The sequence below is a fragment of the Myodes glareolus genome, chromosome 11 (genome assembly GCF_982192425.1).
Source record: "Myodes glareolus chromosome 11, mMyoGla1.1, whole genome shotgun sequence".
Taxonomy (NCBI): Eukaryota; Metazoa; Chordata; class Mammalia; order Rodentia; family Cricetidae; genus Myodes; species Myodes glareolus.
Genome location: NC_142036.1, coordinates 86,163,670 through 86,180,838, shown reverse-complemented (window position 1 = coordinate 86,180,838; position 17,169 = coordinate 86,163,670). Strand labels below are relative to the sequence as shown.

The 17,169-nt window shown below is 44.3% G+C and overlaps 1 protein-coding gene across 1 annotated transcript in view; it reads right to left on the bottom strand.

Annotated features, from left to right (window-relative positions):
* Window positions 1-610: 610 nt before the first annotated feature.
* The window catches only part of Ahr (aryl hydrocarbon receptor), a 36,881-nt gene continuing 20,322 nt past the window's right edge, over window positions 611-17,169 (bottom strand). The window contains exons 3-11 of the mRNA XM_048415390.3: window positions 16,857-16,960; window positions 15,392-15,481; window positions 12,815-12,938; window positions 11,735-11,868; window positions 10,156-10,358; window positions 9,368-9,477; window positions 8,257-8,398; window positions 5,580-6,909; window positions 611-3,322 (exon numbers count right to left, since the gene is read on the bottom strand). Coding sequence (XP_048271347.3) covers window positions 3,185-3,322; window positions 5,580-6,909; window positions 8,257-8,398; window positions 9,368-9,477; window positions 10,156-10,358; window positions 11,735-11,868; window positions 12,815-12,938; window positions 15,392-15,481; window positions 16,857-16,960 — 2,375 coding nt within the window. The 3' untranslated portion in view covers window positions 611-3,184. The remainder of the gene's footprint in view (window positions 3,323-5,579; window positions 6,910-8,256; window positions 8,399-9,367; window positions 9,478-10,155; window positions 10,359-11,734; window positions 11,869-12,814; window positions 12,939-15,391; window positions 15,482-16,856; window positions 16,961-17,169) is intronic.

The following is a 17,169-nucleotide window of genomic DNA, read 5'->3' as shown; positions in this document are numbered from 1 at the left end:
AAGCATAGAAGCCTATTTTTAACTCCAAAGAAAAGAAAAACAAGGTCAGGTCTCAGAACCTCTCCTCCTATGTCCTGGCCGTGTGGAAGAGATGAAGGTATAGGGAAACAATGGGTGAGGCTACCGATTTTATTGGTGAAACTGAAAGCAAGGTCATCTGCAAGACAGGAATCATAACTACCACCCAGGTCCCTGGGGTGGCCAACACCTTTGGGTCAGCAGGCTTGGTGAGGCGTGGCAAGCTGGAATCACTTAAGAAAGCCAACGACCTGAGTGTGCAAACTGAGACCAGAAAGATTATCGTCATGTAGATTATGCTGTGATACACAGTAAGAAATGTGATGGTAGCACACATCACATCACAGAGTGTGCTATCCAAACCTCGGTGGTGTGGTTCACCGCACAACTTCGCTGTCATGTGTGGCCGCCAACATAACACACTAGTGGTCGGGGATGTCACTTTTCAGCTTGAATTTGCTCAGATCAAATACTACGAGAATTCAAATGACTTTACCTCCCGCAAAGGCTACCTCTGCCAAGCGATCGTGTGAGGCTACAGGGACCTGCTTCCTTCACGCAGACAGAAAGAAGAATGTGCATGAAAAGATCATTCATATGTGGTGGTTATTTTATTATCATATATCACTGTTTACATTTTCTTTGGCATTTAAGGACATTATAAATCATACTTACACAACAATCTATGCATAGCATATGTAAGCAATAATGATCTGAAGAACAGCAGGAAGCCATGTAAACCTAAAATCTATTCACACTGAAACCAGATAGCTTGTGCATAGTAACAGTTGAAAGGCCAATACAATGACATACTGGCAAGTGTTCAGGTGTGTAAGGACTCCAGTCACATGTCCACACAGCCTTTGGTGGGAATTTCATTGAGACATTAACCCCTCAGCCTAGCTCTGCTTTAAACACTCCTTCTGTCTGGCACTTAGCAATACAGACAAATGCACATTCAGTTTAATGGGATTTTATTATTCTCAGATGTTTGAGTTACTTTAAATAGGTAAACATACACACTATTGCTTTGAAAACGTTCAGTTTTATAAGTGTGTAATTAAATGCCACCATACTTACAACGTCCACAGTATTGTTTAGCTGACCATTTGTTAACATGTTGAAGAGACAGACAAAATGGGTTCTACGACAACTTTTAATGAAAGGTTTAAACATGAAAATGGAATATTAATCTAGATCACTGGTCTACATCCTTAGTGATATCCCATGCTCAAGCAAATTGTGAAATGTTTTAGATGGTTGTTTGTCAACGCTTAATCCTAAAATTCAGAAATTTGACTGGAAATGCATAGAATTGAGAGATTTTTTTTTTGTCTGAAGTCATGTTTACATCTATTAATTTTTTGAAAGAAAAATAAGAGATCCTGTATTTCAGTGGTCCTCAGCCTTTCTAATTCTGGGACCCTTTAACCCAGTTCCTCCTGTTGCGGTGACCTCCCCATCTATAAATTTATTTTCCTTGCTGCTTCGTAACTGTAATCTTGCTACTGTTATGAATAACAATGTAAGCACCCGTGTTTTCTGACGGTGGTTGGTGATGCCCATGAAAGGGTTGTCTGACCCACAGAGAGGTCGAGACATGGATACTGAGAGCCACTGCTGTATTTTAATAGCACACCTGAGTTTGGGATCTCATACTTTTATACAATATGTGAAAAACAGGTGCATGTCCTTTATATATTATATCTAAGTAAAATGACAAAAACAAGGACAGGCATTATCATTTTTCTTTTCTTTAACCCGACTGACAACAGGATATTTGGCAGCATGATGAATTTGTCATATTGGGAGCAAAGGTTATATCATATAAACAATGGATGGAAACGAGCAAATTATCTTTATCGTAACACCAGCTCGAAACCTCAATTCATTATTTGATTTCTTAACATGATACATTGAAATATAGGCATATGAGGTAAGGACTAGTCTTCAATGAAAACTGAAAATATTTTACAGAATATTTGTTCGTTACATTTATACAATGCACCATTTCATTTCATTCATTAAAATACCTTGCACCAAACCTGGCATCTTCAACCTTAACACTCCTCAAATATGAGAAAAACTAATACCTTTCACTAGTATAAGATGTGAAATTTATAAAGTCAATATAACAAAAAGGACTGCAGACCCAACATAGCTTTTAAGACAACTTATACATCATGAAATGAGTGCTTTACTTAATTTAATGGAGGAGCTAGACAAACTCCGCTTCCCTTCAGGGCAGCTTAGTGAGTGTGGTTGCCACGAACATTTCACACGGTGGCATTCTCTTGTCGTTACGCAGGTTTCAGTGAAAGCCAACAGTGGCATTCTAAGGATGCCACGCCTCGGAAAACACTGGTAACATGTAAGTGCTACTGTTTTAACATTTACGTAATAATTAAATAAGTTTCGTAACATGTTATTTTCAAATCTTGCAACGTAAGGCACAGAGGAACATCAAAAGTCCAGCAGCAAGTATATTACATAATAAACAGTCATCCTTTCAGTCATCATTGGCCCTTTACCTGAAGAAAGGGCTCAAGTAGTGCAGTAAACACATGCCTGAATTAATAAAAAAAATAATGATGGGCTTTAAGAAATGCCGGTAATATCTGTGTGCAGAAAGAATATTAATTCAAAAAAAGATAAAGAATATTTTGTATAAAATACACACCCTGCTGTGTTACAGGTAGACAGAAAAACATGTGAGGCACTTATATTAACAGTGTAGAAGGAAAACATTGAGATTTTTCTTTTGATAAAAGCACCAAACCATTTATTTTAACATCCAAGACAAAAACAGAGGTTAAAAATATAGGAAATCAATCAGTCTTGTAACTCAGTATTTGGTATACTAACAAGAATCCTGAAGTTCAAAGCTCAAAGTACCCACTGTTTTTCTGGCTGAAGCCACTGAGCAGAGAAGTTCAACTTTCCAGAACCCTAAAGTTCTCTGCGGTGAGCACTGTGCACCCTGAGGTGTTAAAACTTTGTAAATGCATGGGGTCTCTCCCTAGGCTCCCATGGAGCTTCCCATTTTATAGGTGACTGATAACATTTTTTTAAACTCCTTTCCTAAACAAAGATTAAAATCTGCTTTAGAAAAAGAGTGCTGAGGTCCAACATGGACTCTTCCGGTATCTTGTTCCTGGGCTTGAAGCTATAGGAATCCACTGGGGGCGACATCAGGGAAAGACCTGGAGTCCGCAGGGTGATGAAGGTGAGGAGCGGGCTGAGTGTGACCGAGGCTGTTTAATTCGGATGGGTAGGTTTCATTTAACACTCCCTGATTCTGAAACTGAAAACAGAAACAGCAGGGTCACTTGTTACGAGCCATTAAACACTTTAAAAACATACTCCAGACCCTTCCATCTGCAGGTTGTTACCCCTACAGTCCTCTACTGATGTTCGGGGCTCAACCCTTCCCCATTCAAGTCATACAAAGAAATGCTCACACACACTGAGAAAATCAGGTTTCCCCCTTACTCCGATGAGGTAAGTTAAAGTCGGTACAGAGACTGTTACAACTTGTTCACTTTGTCTGTCTTGGGACCTGAATGGAATCCCATGACACAGGGTGTCAGAGGGTTATTCTGCCCTGCCATCATTCCAATCAAGGACCTGGAGTCAGCGAGCTGACGATATCCAGAATGTCTCCACTGCATTTCAGAGAGCAGGACTTTTGCTCAGTTCTGGATTTCAAAATGTTTCTTGCTTGTTCCTATAATGTTACACTACGGGTATGATCTTAATGAATTCATTTGTAATACATGCTCAATTCGCTTTTCTGCAAGTGACGAAATGGAAAACGCTTGCTTGCTGTGTTGGCTGGTTTGGCATCAACTTGATACAAGTTAGACTCATCAGAAAGGAGGAAGCCTCAATTGAGAAAATGACCCCAAAAGATTGGACCGTAGGCCAGTTAGAGCTAAGAATTAGATGTGATTAAGAAGAGATCAGTACGGTTGAGTTGACTCTTCTGGGAAGTCTTCCTGAGAGCACAGAGAAGCTGTGTTCCAGAGGCAGCCAAGGATGCATCTTGTGCTGACAGCCAAACCTGGTAGTGTACGAGTCACCTAGGCAGGAAGGGGTCATGGAAAGCAGCTGGGACTGGACACCGTGAAGGGAGTAGTCCACGAGAGGCTATTGCTGACAGTGCAGCCCCGCTGTATCACAAGACCCCAGCCTTTCGGGGACGCCAGTAGCAGGGGATGACTTCCAAGGGCAGCAGCAGCCATGGAGAGGAGCTTGCTGGATATTAGCGGAAAAACTGCTGTGCTGCCAAGGATGGAGCCGGAGAAGCGATCGGGCCCCAGACATTGGGCACTGCACTATTTATAGAGTTGGAGTTTGGTTTTGCTTTGATGTTCTTGTGACTGTGCCCTGGCATTTCTCTCTCGAGGTTAGAAGGTATTTAATTTTATTTTGATTTTTATAGGACCCCACAGCTTAAAGACTTTGAACATTTAAAAGAGATTTTAGATTTTTTAAAAGATACTGGATATTTTAAAGAAACTGAACTTTTAATGTGTTCAAATTTGTAAAGATCACGGGACTTTTAAAGTCATTGATGTTTTATATTCTGACATTGATATTAACGTACCATTTTGGGAACAGATGAGAAAGGTTCTAATTGAAAAGTGATGTTTTGTGTATCAGCCTGACTGAGAGTTAGTTGTGCTGATGGGCATCACGTCAGCATGACTCAGTTAAAGTTAGTGGAGAGGAGACAACCTCAACTGAGAAGACGCCGCCATGAGAGCAGGCTGTAGGCAGAAGCCTACAGGGGATTTTCTTAGTGACTGATGTAGGAGGGCCCAGCCCAGTGTGGGGGTGCTGTAAGAAAGTAGGCTGAGCAAACCATGGGACTCCTCCATGATCTCTGCATGAGCTCCGGCCTCCAGCTTTCTGCCCTGCTTGAGTTCTTGCCCCTCCTGCTTATGAGGATGAACTGTGATGTGTGGACCTGCGGGGAGATCAACCCTTTTCTGCTCACCGTGTTATTGTTCGTGGCATTTCATCACGGCAACAGCAACCCTAACTAAGACGCCTGCACTCTTACATCCAGACTAGTCTGCTTTACAGAACTGCTAAAAAAGGGACGGGCAAATATGAGAGTGGACAGTCTACAGATGTGCTAACACCCTAGAAGAAGCAATCAGGACTGAGAATCAAGCTGCACTCAACAGCAAACCGGCTAATGAACTTAAGGTTAGTCAAGAGATTCTCAGAAGCTGAACCAGTACATTTTCAAGCAAACAAACATTCTCTAACAGAAATTTATTAGTATGAGCATGATATATCCTTGCGTGGCAGTGGAGAGCAGCTACTAAATTATGCTAACATCAACCTATTTTTAAGAAAATTATTCAAAATAATTTATTTGTACTATGTTAAGAAAATTATAATGAAGTTAGTCATGTGAACATAACTATAGTAAAAGCGGTTTTGAGGTCACTTGCTGCGTAGAAGGCTTCTGATATTGTGTGTAAATGTAACAGGCAACATGGAGACACTTAGGCCTGACAGGTCTACGCAGCTCTAAGAGCCCTTACCTTGTTTATAAATGCCTGGGAGCCTGGAACTGCGGAGCTGTACTGCATCTGGTCCCCAGGGGTGTGCTGAGGCCCTGGCTGGCACTGGTACATGGACATAGCTCCGGCATAGTACGCCTGAGGGGTGACCATGGCTGACTGTGGATTGATTCCAGGCCTTTGGTTTTCGGGAACTTGTAAACAAGTGAGAAAATCCTCTAAACTAGTCGTAGTGGGGTGCAGGGACGGTTCAAAACCCTTCCCCGGAAAGTCCAAGGGTGCACAGTCGGAATGCGGTGGCAACAGAGTCTGATTGCAGGGAGCAAAGTTCTGTGTGTAAGGCATACCGTCCACCTCAGATTTGTAGGGGAACTCCTCCACAGTAGCTGGCAAGTCTGGAAAGACATTATAATGCTTTAATTCCTGCTGAGGACGGCTGAGAGGCACAGGAGGGGCGGGGTTCCAACTTGCAAACATGCCACTGACTTGCATGTGCTTGGCTTTCTGACCCAGCTCTTGCTGGGGGAGCTCCATGGGACCCAGCTGGTGACATGGCTGTTGCTGGGGCTCTATCTGCTCCAGCTGATGCTGGGGCTCCATGGCCTGAGCTTGGTGCTGCTGCAGCTGCTGCTGCTGCTGCTGCTGCTGCTGCTGTTGCTCTAGGTGCAGGCGTTCCTGCAGCATACAGCTTAGGTGCTGAGTCGCAGGCTGCTGCTGGCTAGCTGAATTCAGCAAGGTCGACTTGTTTAGAGAATCTTGCACATAGGTCAGGATTTCGTCTGTTATGTCGAAGTCCCTGACGTCAGCCTCGCTGGAGAGGTCGGTCCTGAAGAACTCCTCACTTTGCATGCGCTGGATATCGTCAAAGTCGATCCCTAGGTTTCTCATGACGCTGTACAAGTCGTCGCTGTTTTTATGATCTGGAAAGATATCCGAGGGCTCTCCAGAGAGTGCGGGGTTCATGTCCTGAGCATGTCCGATTTGCTCGTGTCTAAACACAGACTCACTTCCTATTGCTGCAATGCCGTCTTGCCAGCTACTGCATTCGCCCCTAGAGTCGGTGAGAAAGTGGCTGTCTAGGGGGATGGAACTCGAAGCCGGACAGAGATAGATGGACTCATCCTGTTGGATCATGGCATTCATAAGGGAGCTGGGGTGGAGGGAATCCTTACTCGGGGTTGACTGCAGAGCCCAGTCTTTTGCGTCAGCGCCACTTTTGGTACGTATTGGTAAGGGATCCATCATGGGAGGGAAAGGGCTGGAGATCTCGTACAACACGGCCTCGCCGGTAGCAAACATGAAGGGCAGCGTCATGCTTCTCTTCTGCAAATGCTCTCTTCCTTCCTCATCCCTACAAGGGTGGGCAGGAAGGTCTGCAGGCATTAGTTTTACCATACATGTCTTAAGGAAGGTATTTTTAAAAGGAGAAGAAAAATAAGTAAAATGTGCTAGATAGCACAGGACATGGACTTTATCTCATGACTAGTGTTATGTAAATATAGCTAAAAATATATAAATACTGAAAAATTACAAATAAAATAATAACCAGGAGACATAAGTAGAATAGAAAACAAACAAATAGCAAAATCAATAAATGAAAGGCTTGAGCCTGCAAGAGACTAATGAAGACAGAGGTCTGCTTGTTATATGGGTGTGTAAAGAACACATCCATGTACTCTTACGGGCAATATAAACCTTCACTATGGCATGGGTTGATGGCTACCTTTGTACAGATGCTAATTCTTCCTCCAAAGAGCTATGCTTTCAAAAATCCCAACAGTTCATTGTTATTGTTGTTGTTAGGAATTTATAATGAATTCTGAAGTGCATTTGGAAACATAAAGAATAAAGAAGAACCAAGACAATCATGAATGAAAACCAAATGGACACAAAAAACAAAGGCATGCATTCACAACTCAAAACTGCTAACAAAGACAATAAAATTAAGGCGATGAGTGACAGAGACAGACAAAGAAACTGGACTAACAACTCTCGAAACAGGACTGTAAACCCTCTAGCTACAAGACGTTGTCTCTTTAATAAATTCTATTGGTCGAAGGATTTCTACCTCTGGCTATACCCAGAAAAGTAATTCTCATGTGAGAGAAGTCCTTGCAGTGTAAATACTTCACAAGAGATAGCATACTGGGTGCACACCACAGCGTACTGGGTGTACACCATAGAGTACTGGGTTCACACCATAGTGTACTGGGTGCACACCATAGCATACTGGGTGCACACCATAGAGTACTGAGTTCACACCATAGTGTACTGGGTGCACACCATAGCGTACTGGGTGCACACCATAGAGTACTGGGTTCACACCACAGTGTACTGGGTGTACACCATAGCATACTGGGTGCACACCATAGAGTACTGGGTTCACACCATAGAGTACTGGGTTCACACCACAGTGTACTGGGTGCACACCAGAGCATTTTCAGGTTTTTCTTTTAAATATGTCATGGACTTTTCATCTCCCCCTAAACTGGAAGATGAGTAGAATTCTTTTAGCTTTATCTACTTAGCTCGCAATGAAGTTTGTCACTTCTGTTTTTTCAACATTCCTCACCTTTGCCCTGTTCTTTCTAGATATATTCTTTTAATTTTTCACTTTTAGTTATAGGTTCAATTGCCTTAGATTGTTTATAAATTTTCTGGCGAGAAGATTCATGAAAACACAAAACCATTAGCTTACGTGAGTGGTCTCTGAGTGGCAATGATATAATCCGGCCTTCCATTTCTATAAATCAAGCGTGCATTGGACTGGACCCACCGCCATCGACTGTGTTTCGCAAGAAGCCTGAACACAGTCATGCCGCTTTCTCCAGTCTTAATCACTAAAGGTAAGCAAAGTTAAACCCTGTATCAGTATAGCACAGAAAATCCCTGCCACAAAGGCCCTCTCCAGGGCTGAAGAAATGGCTCATTGGTTAAGGGCACTTGCTGCTCCTGCAGAGAACTTGAGTTTGGTCTCCAGCAGCCACACTGGCACCCTCTTCTGGCATCTGAGTTCACCTACACCCACGTGCACATACTCCCACACAGCAAACACACAATTAAAACATAAAGCAAAAAATTTAGAAAGCCATGCTGACCTATTTCTTTAACTAGCAATGATGATAATATCCTGAAAACGTTTAAACACAGTAAACACATTGAGAGGCACAGAAACCCTTCTCCAGAGCTGGTGCTTTCCCATTTGAGATGAAGCTTAGCATGGACAAGGGTAAGGGTGATGAAGAGTGGGTCAGGCAGTTTGGGTAAACACACGAGAAGAGCTTCACTTGGGAGGAAAGTAAAAATTACAACTTTTCAGGCTAAAGGAGCAATATGCTTAGTGTTTTCTGACTTTATATTAACATACATGTATGAGTCAATGGTGCCATTAAAGATTTTCTGAGCAAAGCTTCACTGGCAGAATATTTTTGTAATCATCATAACACTATGTGACTGAACAGCTACCTGAAGGATTTAGGAAGTAAAAGGTAGAGCTGGTTAGCCAACGTGACAGGATGCCACACAGGATGAATCCCAACAGTCCTGTGAGGACCTTGTCATTCATAACTGAAACCCGCCCGTATGAGGGCTGGGGGATGCCTTGGCGGGGAAAGCACTTGCCGCCAAGCCTGACTCTTTGAGGTTGGGCCTAGGGATCTACAAAGTGTCAGAGAATGTTGTCCCTACAAGCTGTCCCTGCCCATCTTGCGCGCGCGCGCACACGCGCGCGCACACACACACACACACACACACACACACACACACACACCAGGAAACATGTTCACAAGCTAACACGGTCTAGCACTCACTGCGGACGTGGGAGTCTGCGCAGTAGAGCATGTCGGCAGCGTGGACGAACTGGTAGCCCGAGCCTCTGGTGCACAGCTCCACCTCCGTGTAGCCCAGGATGAGCTGCCCTCTGTTTCAGAAAAGCATCACGTTGTAAGAGAACCGCCACACGTTCACGGAGTGTTCGCTATTTCTACAAACACTGCAGCTGACTTCCAAAGTTTTCATATTAAAACATAGGAGACATCCCTTTGAATTTTAATTGTTTTATTTTCTTACTTCTGGCTCTGAAGTCTCAGTGTTAGCCTGTTTTCTTCTTTTGAGTGAGGCCATTAAAATTAGGATGGCCCAAAATGGACAGAGGATGGACAGAGTTGACGATAAAATATAACAAATTCTAAGACACGGAGCACTCGACTAAGCCTAGAGACAAGGCCTGAGTCATGCTACTGCTGCCGCTGCATGCCCATGTGAAAGGAGAAGAAACCTAAAATGCTTCGGTATAAATTCTTGCTCACTAATTAACTTTAGATAGTTATTTTCTAAAGCTAAAAATTAAATAATATTTTTATAAAATGTAAAATAAACCAATGTCCTAAGAATAATTCTTACAAGTATAGTAAATAATACAAAATAAGATTATTTGTCAGACTGATTAATATTACCTTACTTTAGTAGGCAATACTGAAAGAAAATGATTAGTTGCTAATATAGCAGTGAATAATATCAGAACATAAGGAAAACGTCCCACACAATAAATCAACCACCAACCACATGTTCAGTGAAATGAGAGTGAAAGGCCCCTTACTTGGCATCACAACCAATAGGTGTGAAGTCTAGTTTGTGTTTGGTCCTGAAGATGAAGTTTTTGGTTCGAATTTCCAGGATGGACGGTGGCTGAAGTGGGGTGGCGATGGCGAACAAGGCCAGCTGAGCGGGGAGCAGCGCCCCGTCCTTTCCTTTCTTGTTCTGTCCGTGGAGGTACTTAAGCCTCCCTTGGAAATTCATGGCCTAGGGAAAGTCATTAAAAGGAACAGCGTGTCACAGTTTCGTTTCCAAAGTTTCATTTCATTGTCAGTCTGGCTCTTCTGGGGTTCTCGGGACTGCAGGACAGTTTCCTTGCCCCTAGCATCATGGCAGGAGAGCCCTGTCCTTTTTGTGCCCGAAACCACCCGGCCATTTCCACCCTCCACGCCTGGCTCTTTGCACACCGGGCACTCCACGCACATCTTCAAGGGAAGAGCGGCGATTAAGTCGCTGTGTGTGTGACTTTCGAACGTGTGTGACCTACAGGTCGTAGTGTGCCACAACCTTTCCAGAGGGAAAAACATACAATTTCATTAAAATAGTAAAGTGAACCTTATAAAACTATATAAGGAATGCAGGGATCCAACATAAAGAGTGATTATAGGAGGCAAAGGAGAATTTAAACATGGCTGTGACAAACTTAGCTGATCTCCAAGCCTGTGGGACTCTGACACACACCTGATACAGCACAAGGTAGAAGAAACCCTTTGAGCACAGAAATCCCACCTAACTCCGCTAGCCAATCTTAGACAGCGGTTCTAGGAAAGACACCCGGATACACCGCTTGATGCCAGGTCAGCAAAACAACTGTAAACATAACACTAACAAAATGCACTGCTTTGTGCGGCTTAAGATGCAGCCCTTCTTGGCCTGGGCTAGAAGGTCCTGCTCAGTGTCTGTGCCTGCAGGACAGCCCCCCAGGGTCACCTCTTGGCCTGGGCTGGAAGGTCCTGCTCAGTGTCTGTGCCTGCAGGGCGGCCCCCCAGGGTCACCTCTTGGCACAGCACTCCTGTCAGATGGTAACTCAAGAGCCACAAATAGAAGCGCTGTATTTGCACTTATCCCAGACATAGATACATCCATGCTTTTCCTGTGTGCACGGCATACAACTCCCAAGTGCTAGGCATCCTACTGAAGAATGGCAGCTAATTCTTAGACTTAAATGTTCTTTCGGAATACTCAAAGTACAGGAACCATGTTACGTCACTGAATTCCTACAGCTTCATCTTAAATGATAGGCTTTTACGAGCTGTGGAGGACTCCTAAACCCTGAAATACTAATTTGTGTGCGTGTGTGTGTGTGTGTGTGTGTGTGTGTGTGTGTGTGTGTGTGGTGCTGGGTATAACCTTCCATGATTCTCCAGTTTTCTCCCTTCATCTACTGAGTTATAGGTGCAGATCACCACGCCAGGCTTTTACATGGGTCCTTGGGGGTCCAAATCAGGTCCCAATTCTTGCAAGGCGAACATTTCACCAACTGAGCCTTCTTATTGACCCTGAAATGTTAATTTCTCCAGGCTGCTTTCCTTTATCATATTAAGTCACTCCAAGAGCTGGGATTTTAAGCTTTTCCACCGTACCAGAAATCCAGATGAATTGTCCAGCAGACACCGCAGCCGGCATATGAAGCACCTCTCCAGAAAAGGTGCGTTCTCTGGAGGAAGCTGGTCCGGGCTGAAGTAGACCGCCGGCAGCTGTGGGAGGCCATGGGTGTCTGTGGAAACGAGACAGCAGGTAACCTCACATTTTCTGCAGAAACTCAGGCTTTGCCTAGTTAAAACCGCAACACATTTTAAACTGGAGCCTGCGTTCAGAATTTAAACTACCATGTCAAAACGAATCCAAAAGTCCAAGCTTATTAGCAAGTTTGTGCTGTCTAACTTGACATCTTCTTTGCTTGTGTCTCTGAGCTGCTGCTGCCAACTCTGTCTGTTTCTAGCAGTAGTTTTCTTGTCTTAGCAGCTTCACTGGTATCTTAAAATAATGCTTACACCAGGAAAAGCCTTTTGATTCATGCACATGCTACTGGACGTTTTTGTGGGTACACTTTGCTAACAACAATTGCACTGTACAGTTGTTACCCTGTACATTCCTCCCGTCTGTCACAGTGGCACTATGGGCAGTTTTATAAAACATAGCGCTGCTTTGGGCGTGGGCCCTAGCTCAACTGCTGAAGCACTTACCATGCAAACATGACATTGAGTTAGATCCCTAGAACCCATGTCAAGAAAAGTCAAGGATGCAGGCTCATGCTTGCAATCCCAATGCTTGGGAGGTACAGTCAGCAGGATCCCTGCGGCTCCCACCAGCCTAGACTTCTTGGGGATCTCCATGCCAATGAAAGATCTTATTTAAAAAAAAAAAACCAAGATGGGAGGGTGGGTAAAGAATGACACCCAAGGTTGGTGACCTTTGTCCGTCACACATGTACCCACCAGTGGGCACAGACACACATATATTCACATTGCTGACAATGCCAGTCCTCTGATGTATGATGTTCTTCACGGCTCTCACATGCTAAACTTTCCTCAGCTCTTACAGTCCGGCTCTATCTCAGGCCAGAGACTCCCACCACCTGACTCGTACCCTGTCTTCATGCCCCAAGACTTCCACAGAATATTCCAAAAGCATCGGCATGGCCTTCTGGTAAACCTCCTTACCGTCCCCTGCTTGTGCAGAGTCTGTGCACTGTGTAGGGTTTAGACTCCAGTGCAGCTGGCGCTGGAACTCAGCTCGGTCTTCTGTATGGATAAGCTCATAGACACTCTGATGTATGACATCAGACTAAGGAAAAGGAGCGAGAGGAAATAAAGGAGTGATTAGAAATGATCAGATTTAGTAAAGCAGTTTCAAAACATGTTGAGATCAGTGGGCACCTGATCGCAATGATGAACTGAACGCAAACGATGGCCTGCGGTATCCCAGTCATTCGGAGTAGGGAAACCTGTGGACCAGCGCTGTACCCGACTGAAAGAATTATCTGCCATCACTTCCCAACACGAATTCTCTGGTTCACAAGGCATCTCTCTGCTCCTCTGATGTACCATATTAAGGACTGGTCATATTCCTTGTCCATTTCATGCCAGCTGATGCCATGACAGACCAGTGGTTCTTATGACCCCTTTGAGGTCACATATCAGATATCGACATTACAACTCATAACAGCACCAAATTAAAGTTATGAAGTAGCAACAAGCCAACTTTGTGGTTGGGGTTAGCACAGTAGAGAAACTGTACTAAAGGGCCGCGGCACTAGGAAGCCTGAGGACCCTGCTCTAGATCCTCTCAGCCATGAACCCCCTACCGGCACCTCGTTCTGTCGTCACTAACCTCAACAGCATTTAATCTTCAGTTTCATGTGTGTTTTCTTTATAGGGACTTTCTTTCCAAACAGACTCCAGACTCCGCACCAAGGGACAAAGCCTTTGTGGTACCCGTCCCATCCCTCCTCCCCATGCCTCTCAGCCTTGACTGTGATGCTGAATTCTTAGTCTTCGGGAGAATTTGTTTTTCTTTTTTCTTTTCCACTGAAACTCACAGCATGTAACACATTTTCTATCCATCCTACGCAAACATAATCATGCAGAAAGGTCCCGTGTAGCCTCTTTATTTGGGATGATACCTAAAATTATCATTTTACTACTGCAGGTTAAGCACTGAAGTAGAAAGTTTGATCCTTTATCCACTGTATTACCTGAACCATTTCCCCTGAGTATGTTGCAACTTGTAGTTTTCAAAACTGAAATCTTAATCCCACACAAAAAGAATGTACAAGGTATGCATATGAATGAGAAAAGTAAGTGGGAACATAGCTCATTTCTTAGGTTTTTTTTCACTTTTTTTTGTGGTTTAACTTTGAGACAAAGTCTCACTATACAACATGGATGTTCTGGAACTCACTAGATAGAGCAGGTTGGACTTGAACTCACAGAGATCCGCCCGCCTCTGCCTTCCAAGTGCTTGGATTCAAAGTCATCACCACATCTGGATGTCTTTCACTTGAGCTTTTTTAACGGATATAAACCATGGTATCATCATCAAAACCTTAAGTGAGTCACTGTGTTTCAAACAGGCTTACTACAGACAATACCCTGTTTAACAGTGGTCAGGTCCATTTCTTTCATCCTCTTCCCTTAAGTCTCCCTAGGAACCAAACACACAGTCCATCATCTCAATGCATCCACTTTCTCTTTGATGAAAACTGCCAGTGGATATTTTTTTTAAATACATATATATATATATACATATAATGTATATTTTTTAAAAATATTAAATACACTACACATATAATAAGAACTACAGTCCACACACGTGTTAAATAGTCTGTGGTTTGTAGACCAGCAACGTTGTGGGACTGGCAGAAGTGCAGAGTCATGGGCCACACTGTGATCTACCGAAACGGACTATCTGGGAATGGAGCCCAGAGATCTTATCAAGTGTTTCAGGTGACGCTTCTGGCATTACAGTGGGAGAGCCAGATGCGTGAGAGGAGCAAGCATCCACGTGTGCTCACTTTGGTCTGTTCCCAGATCAGATGGGGTGTTCCAGTGTCTCACGATTCTACCAGCACAGGGTCCCGCTGGTTTTTACTGCTGACCACCGCACACCAGCCCTTCAAGGCTGCCGACACACAGCAGACACTCTCCCCCTCCCCTGATGTCTTCCCCTGTGTCCCCTCATCAACCATCTGAGCACTCTACATACTTCAGCCTCAGGACATTTTTTCAGGTTAATACTCATACTCCAGATGCACCAGAACTAACGGTGGAGGCCACAATCTTTCCCATGTGCCTTCCCGTGGCATCTCATTAATTCTGTAACTGTTTTATGCTGTAGCCATACATAAATCTAAAGGCAAATTTTCTGTCTGCTTCAAAACCCAACCTGCCTTAAAGTTTCTTTCTCTGGCCCCTTCTGCCAGGCTAACGACTGAACCCAGCACAGCAGATACCATACAGCACAGCCCTACATCTGCAGGGTCCTGAAAGTTTCATGTGTATATATGACATCATTAACGGACGCAAAAGAAACGTAATAACCGCAGAACAAAGCATCAGTGCCATACATTATCAATACTGAGAAAACACAACATTCTTATAAGAGCACACATTTTAGTCAAGACTCTCCATGTACAAACGGCCAACTTTGAGCTTACATTTTAGGATAGACAAGACAGAGGAAAGCTCATTTTCTAACAAGCACTGTAAATGAAAATGATGAAAGAGAAGTGTATTTACTTGCTGAAAGCCCAGGTAGTCTTGGATAGTAGAGGAAGCGTAGAAGACCAAGGCATCTGCTGTGACAACCAGGACAAAGCCGTTCAGCGCCTGCAGACAGGAAGGTGTGAGACCGTCACTCGAAAGTACCAACTGCTAGGTAAAAGCTGTTTCTCTTCCTCACGAATACCGTCTCAAAATGACTCTCCAAACACAGGCACACGGCAGGTGGACTGAGGCAAACCTACCCACGCCTCGGCTGAGGGAAATTTACAACTAAATTTAAAGTCCAACAAGGTACGTGGATAAGATACCAGGTTTTCTGGTTTCCTTATGCTCCACATTTCTTCTTTTGAATACATCGCATTCAACATTTGATGAAATGAATGGCATAGCAAACTGGCCGGACTGAGAGCAACTGGGGACCTTACACCAGGCTGGCTCAGCTCACTGGTGGGGCTGAAAGCAATTGGGGAACTTACACCAGGTTGGCTCAGTTCACTGGCTGGGACTGAGAGCAATTAGGGACCTTACACCAGGTTGGCTCTGTTCACTGGCCGGGCTCAGAGCAATTGGGGGACCTTACACCAGGCTAGCTTAGCTCACTGGCCAGGCTGAGAGCAATTGGGGGACCTAACACCAGGTTGGGTCAACTCACTGTCCGGGCTCAGAGCAATTGGGGGATCTTACATCAGGTTGGTTCAGCTCACTGGTGGGGCTGAGCACAATCGGGGAATGGTGCTAATACTATTACAACACACTTACTTCTTCCATTTTATTTCCATAAAATCACACTGTGAGAACCAAGCACACTGCACCCTCTAAGAAGATGCAATTTGAGTTTTTAGGAATGTATCCACAGCACACCTGGAAACGCCCAAGCTCTGAAGCACAAAACGAGGGCCTGTAGTTGTTGTGGAAATCTACAACACGTAAGTCACACATCAGTGCTAAGGTGAGACAGAAGTTATAACAATGCACGTCAAACACAAGATCCAGATTAAGAACAGTGTTTGTATATTGGACACTCCCCATGTGAGCAACATTCTTGACAGTACACACAGATCAAGAGAAGCCACAGGGAAGATGATCAGACCTGATCAATCCCAGTTCCCATAGTCCCAGGATGATCAGACCTGATCAATCCCAGTTCCCATAGTCCCAGGGTGATCAGACCTGATCAATCCCAGTTCCCATAGTCCCAGGATGATCAGACCTGATCAATCCTAGTTCCCATAGTCCCAGGATGATCAGACCTGATCAACCCCAGTTCCCATAGTCCCAGGGTGATCAGACCTGATCAATCCTGGTTCCCATCTTCCCAGAATGATCAGACCTGATCAACCCCAGTTCCCATAGTCCCAGGATGATCAGACCTGATCAACCCAATACCTAGCTACAGTTCCCATGAGAGGCACAGGGAGTCTCCAAAGGACCGCCCACCGAGGTCGCCCTACTCTCCTAGGGACTGTATGATGGGAATTACCTGTAGTAAGAACTCTCCTTCCTGCAGGAGCAGCCCATCTCTGACTTGCGCTCTGCACTGATCCTGGCCTCCGTTCCGGTCGGCAGGGGAGGATTTTAACGCCACTGTAGGGGGATAAAAGAGAAGAAGTAAGGACACAAACGGCAAGTATTAAACATGTCATATTAAAAGACTATAATAAAACCGTCAAAGAGAGGATTTGAAATGCCGTGTGCAGGGTGCTGAGAGCTGACACAACCCAACAGAACCATTGTGACTTCAGCTTTTCAATGTGCACTGGCAAGTCTCGTGTGGAAACACATGGCTGACGTCT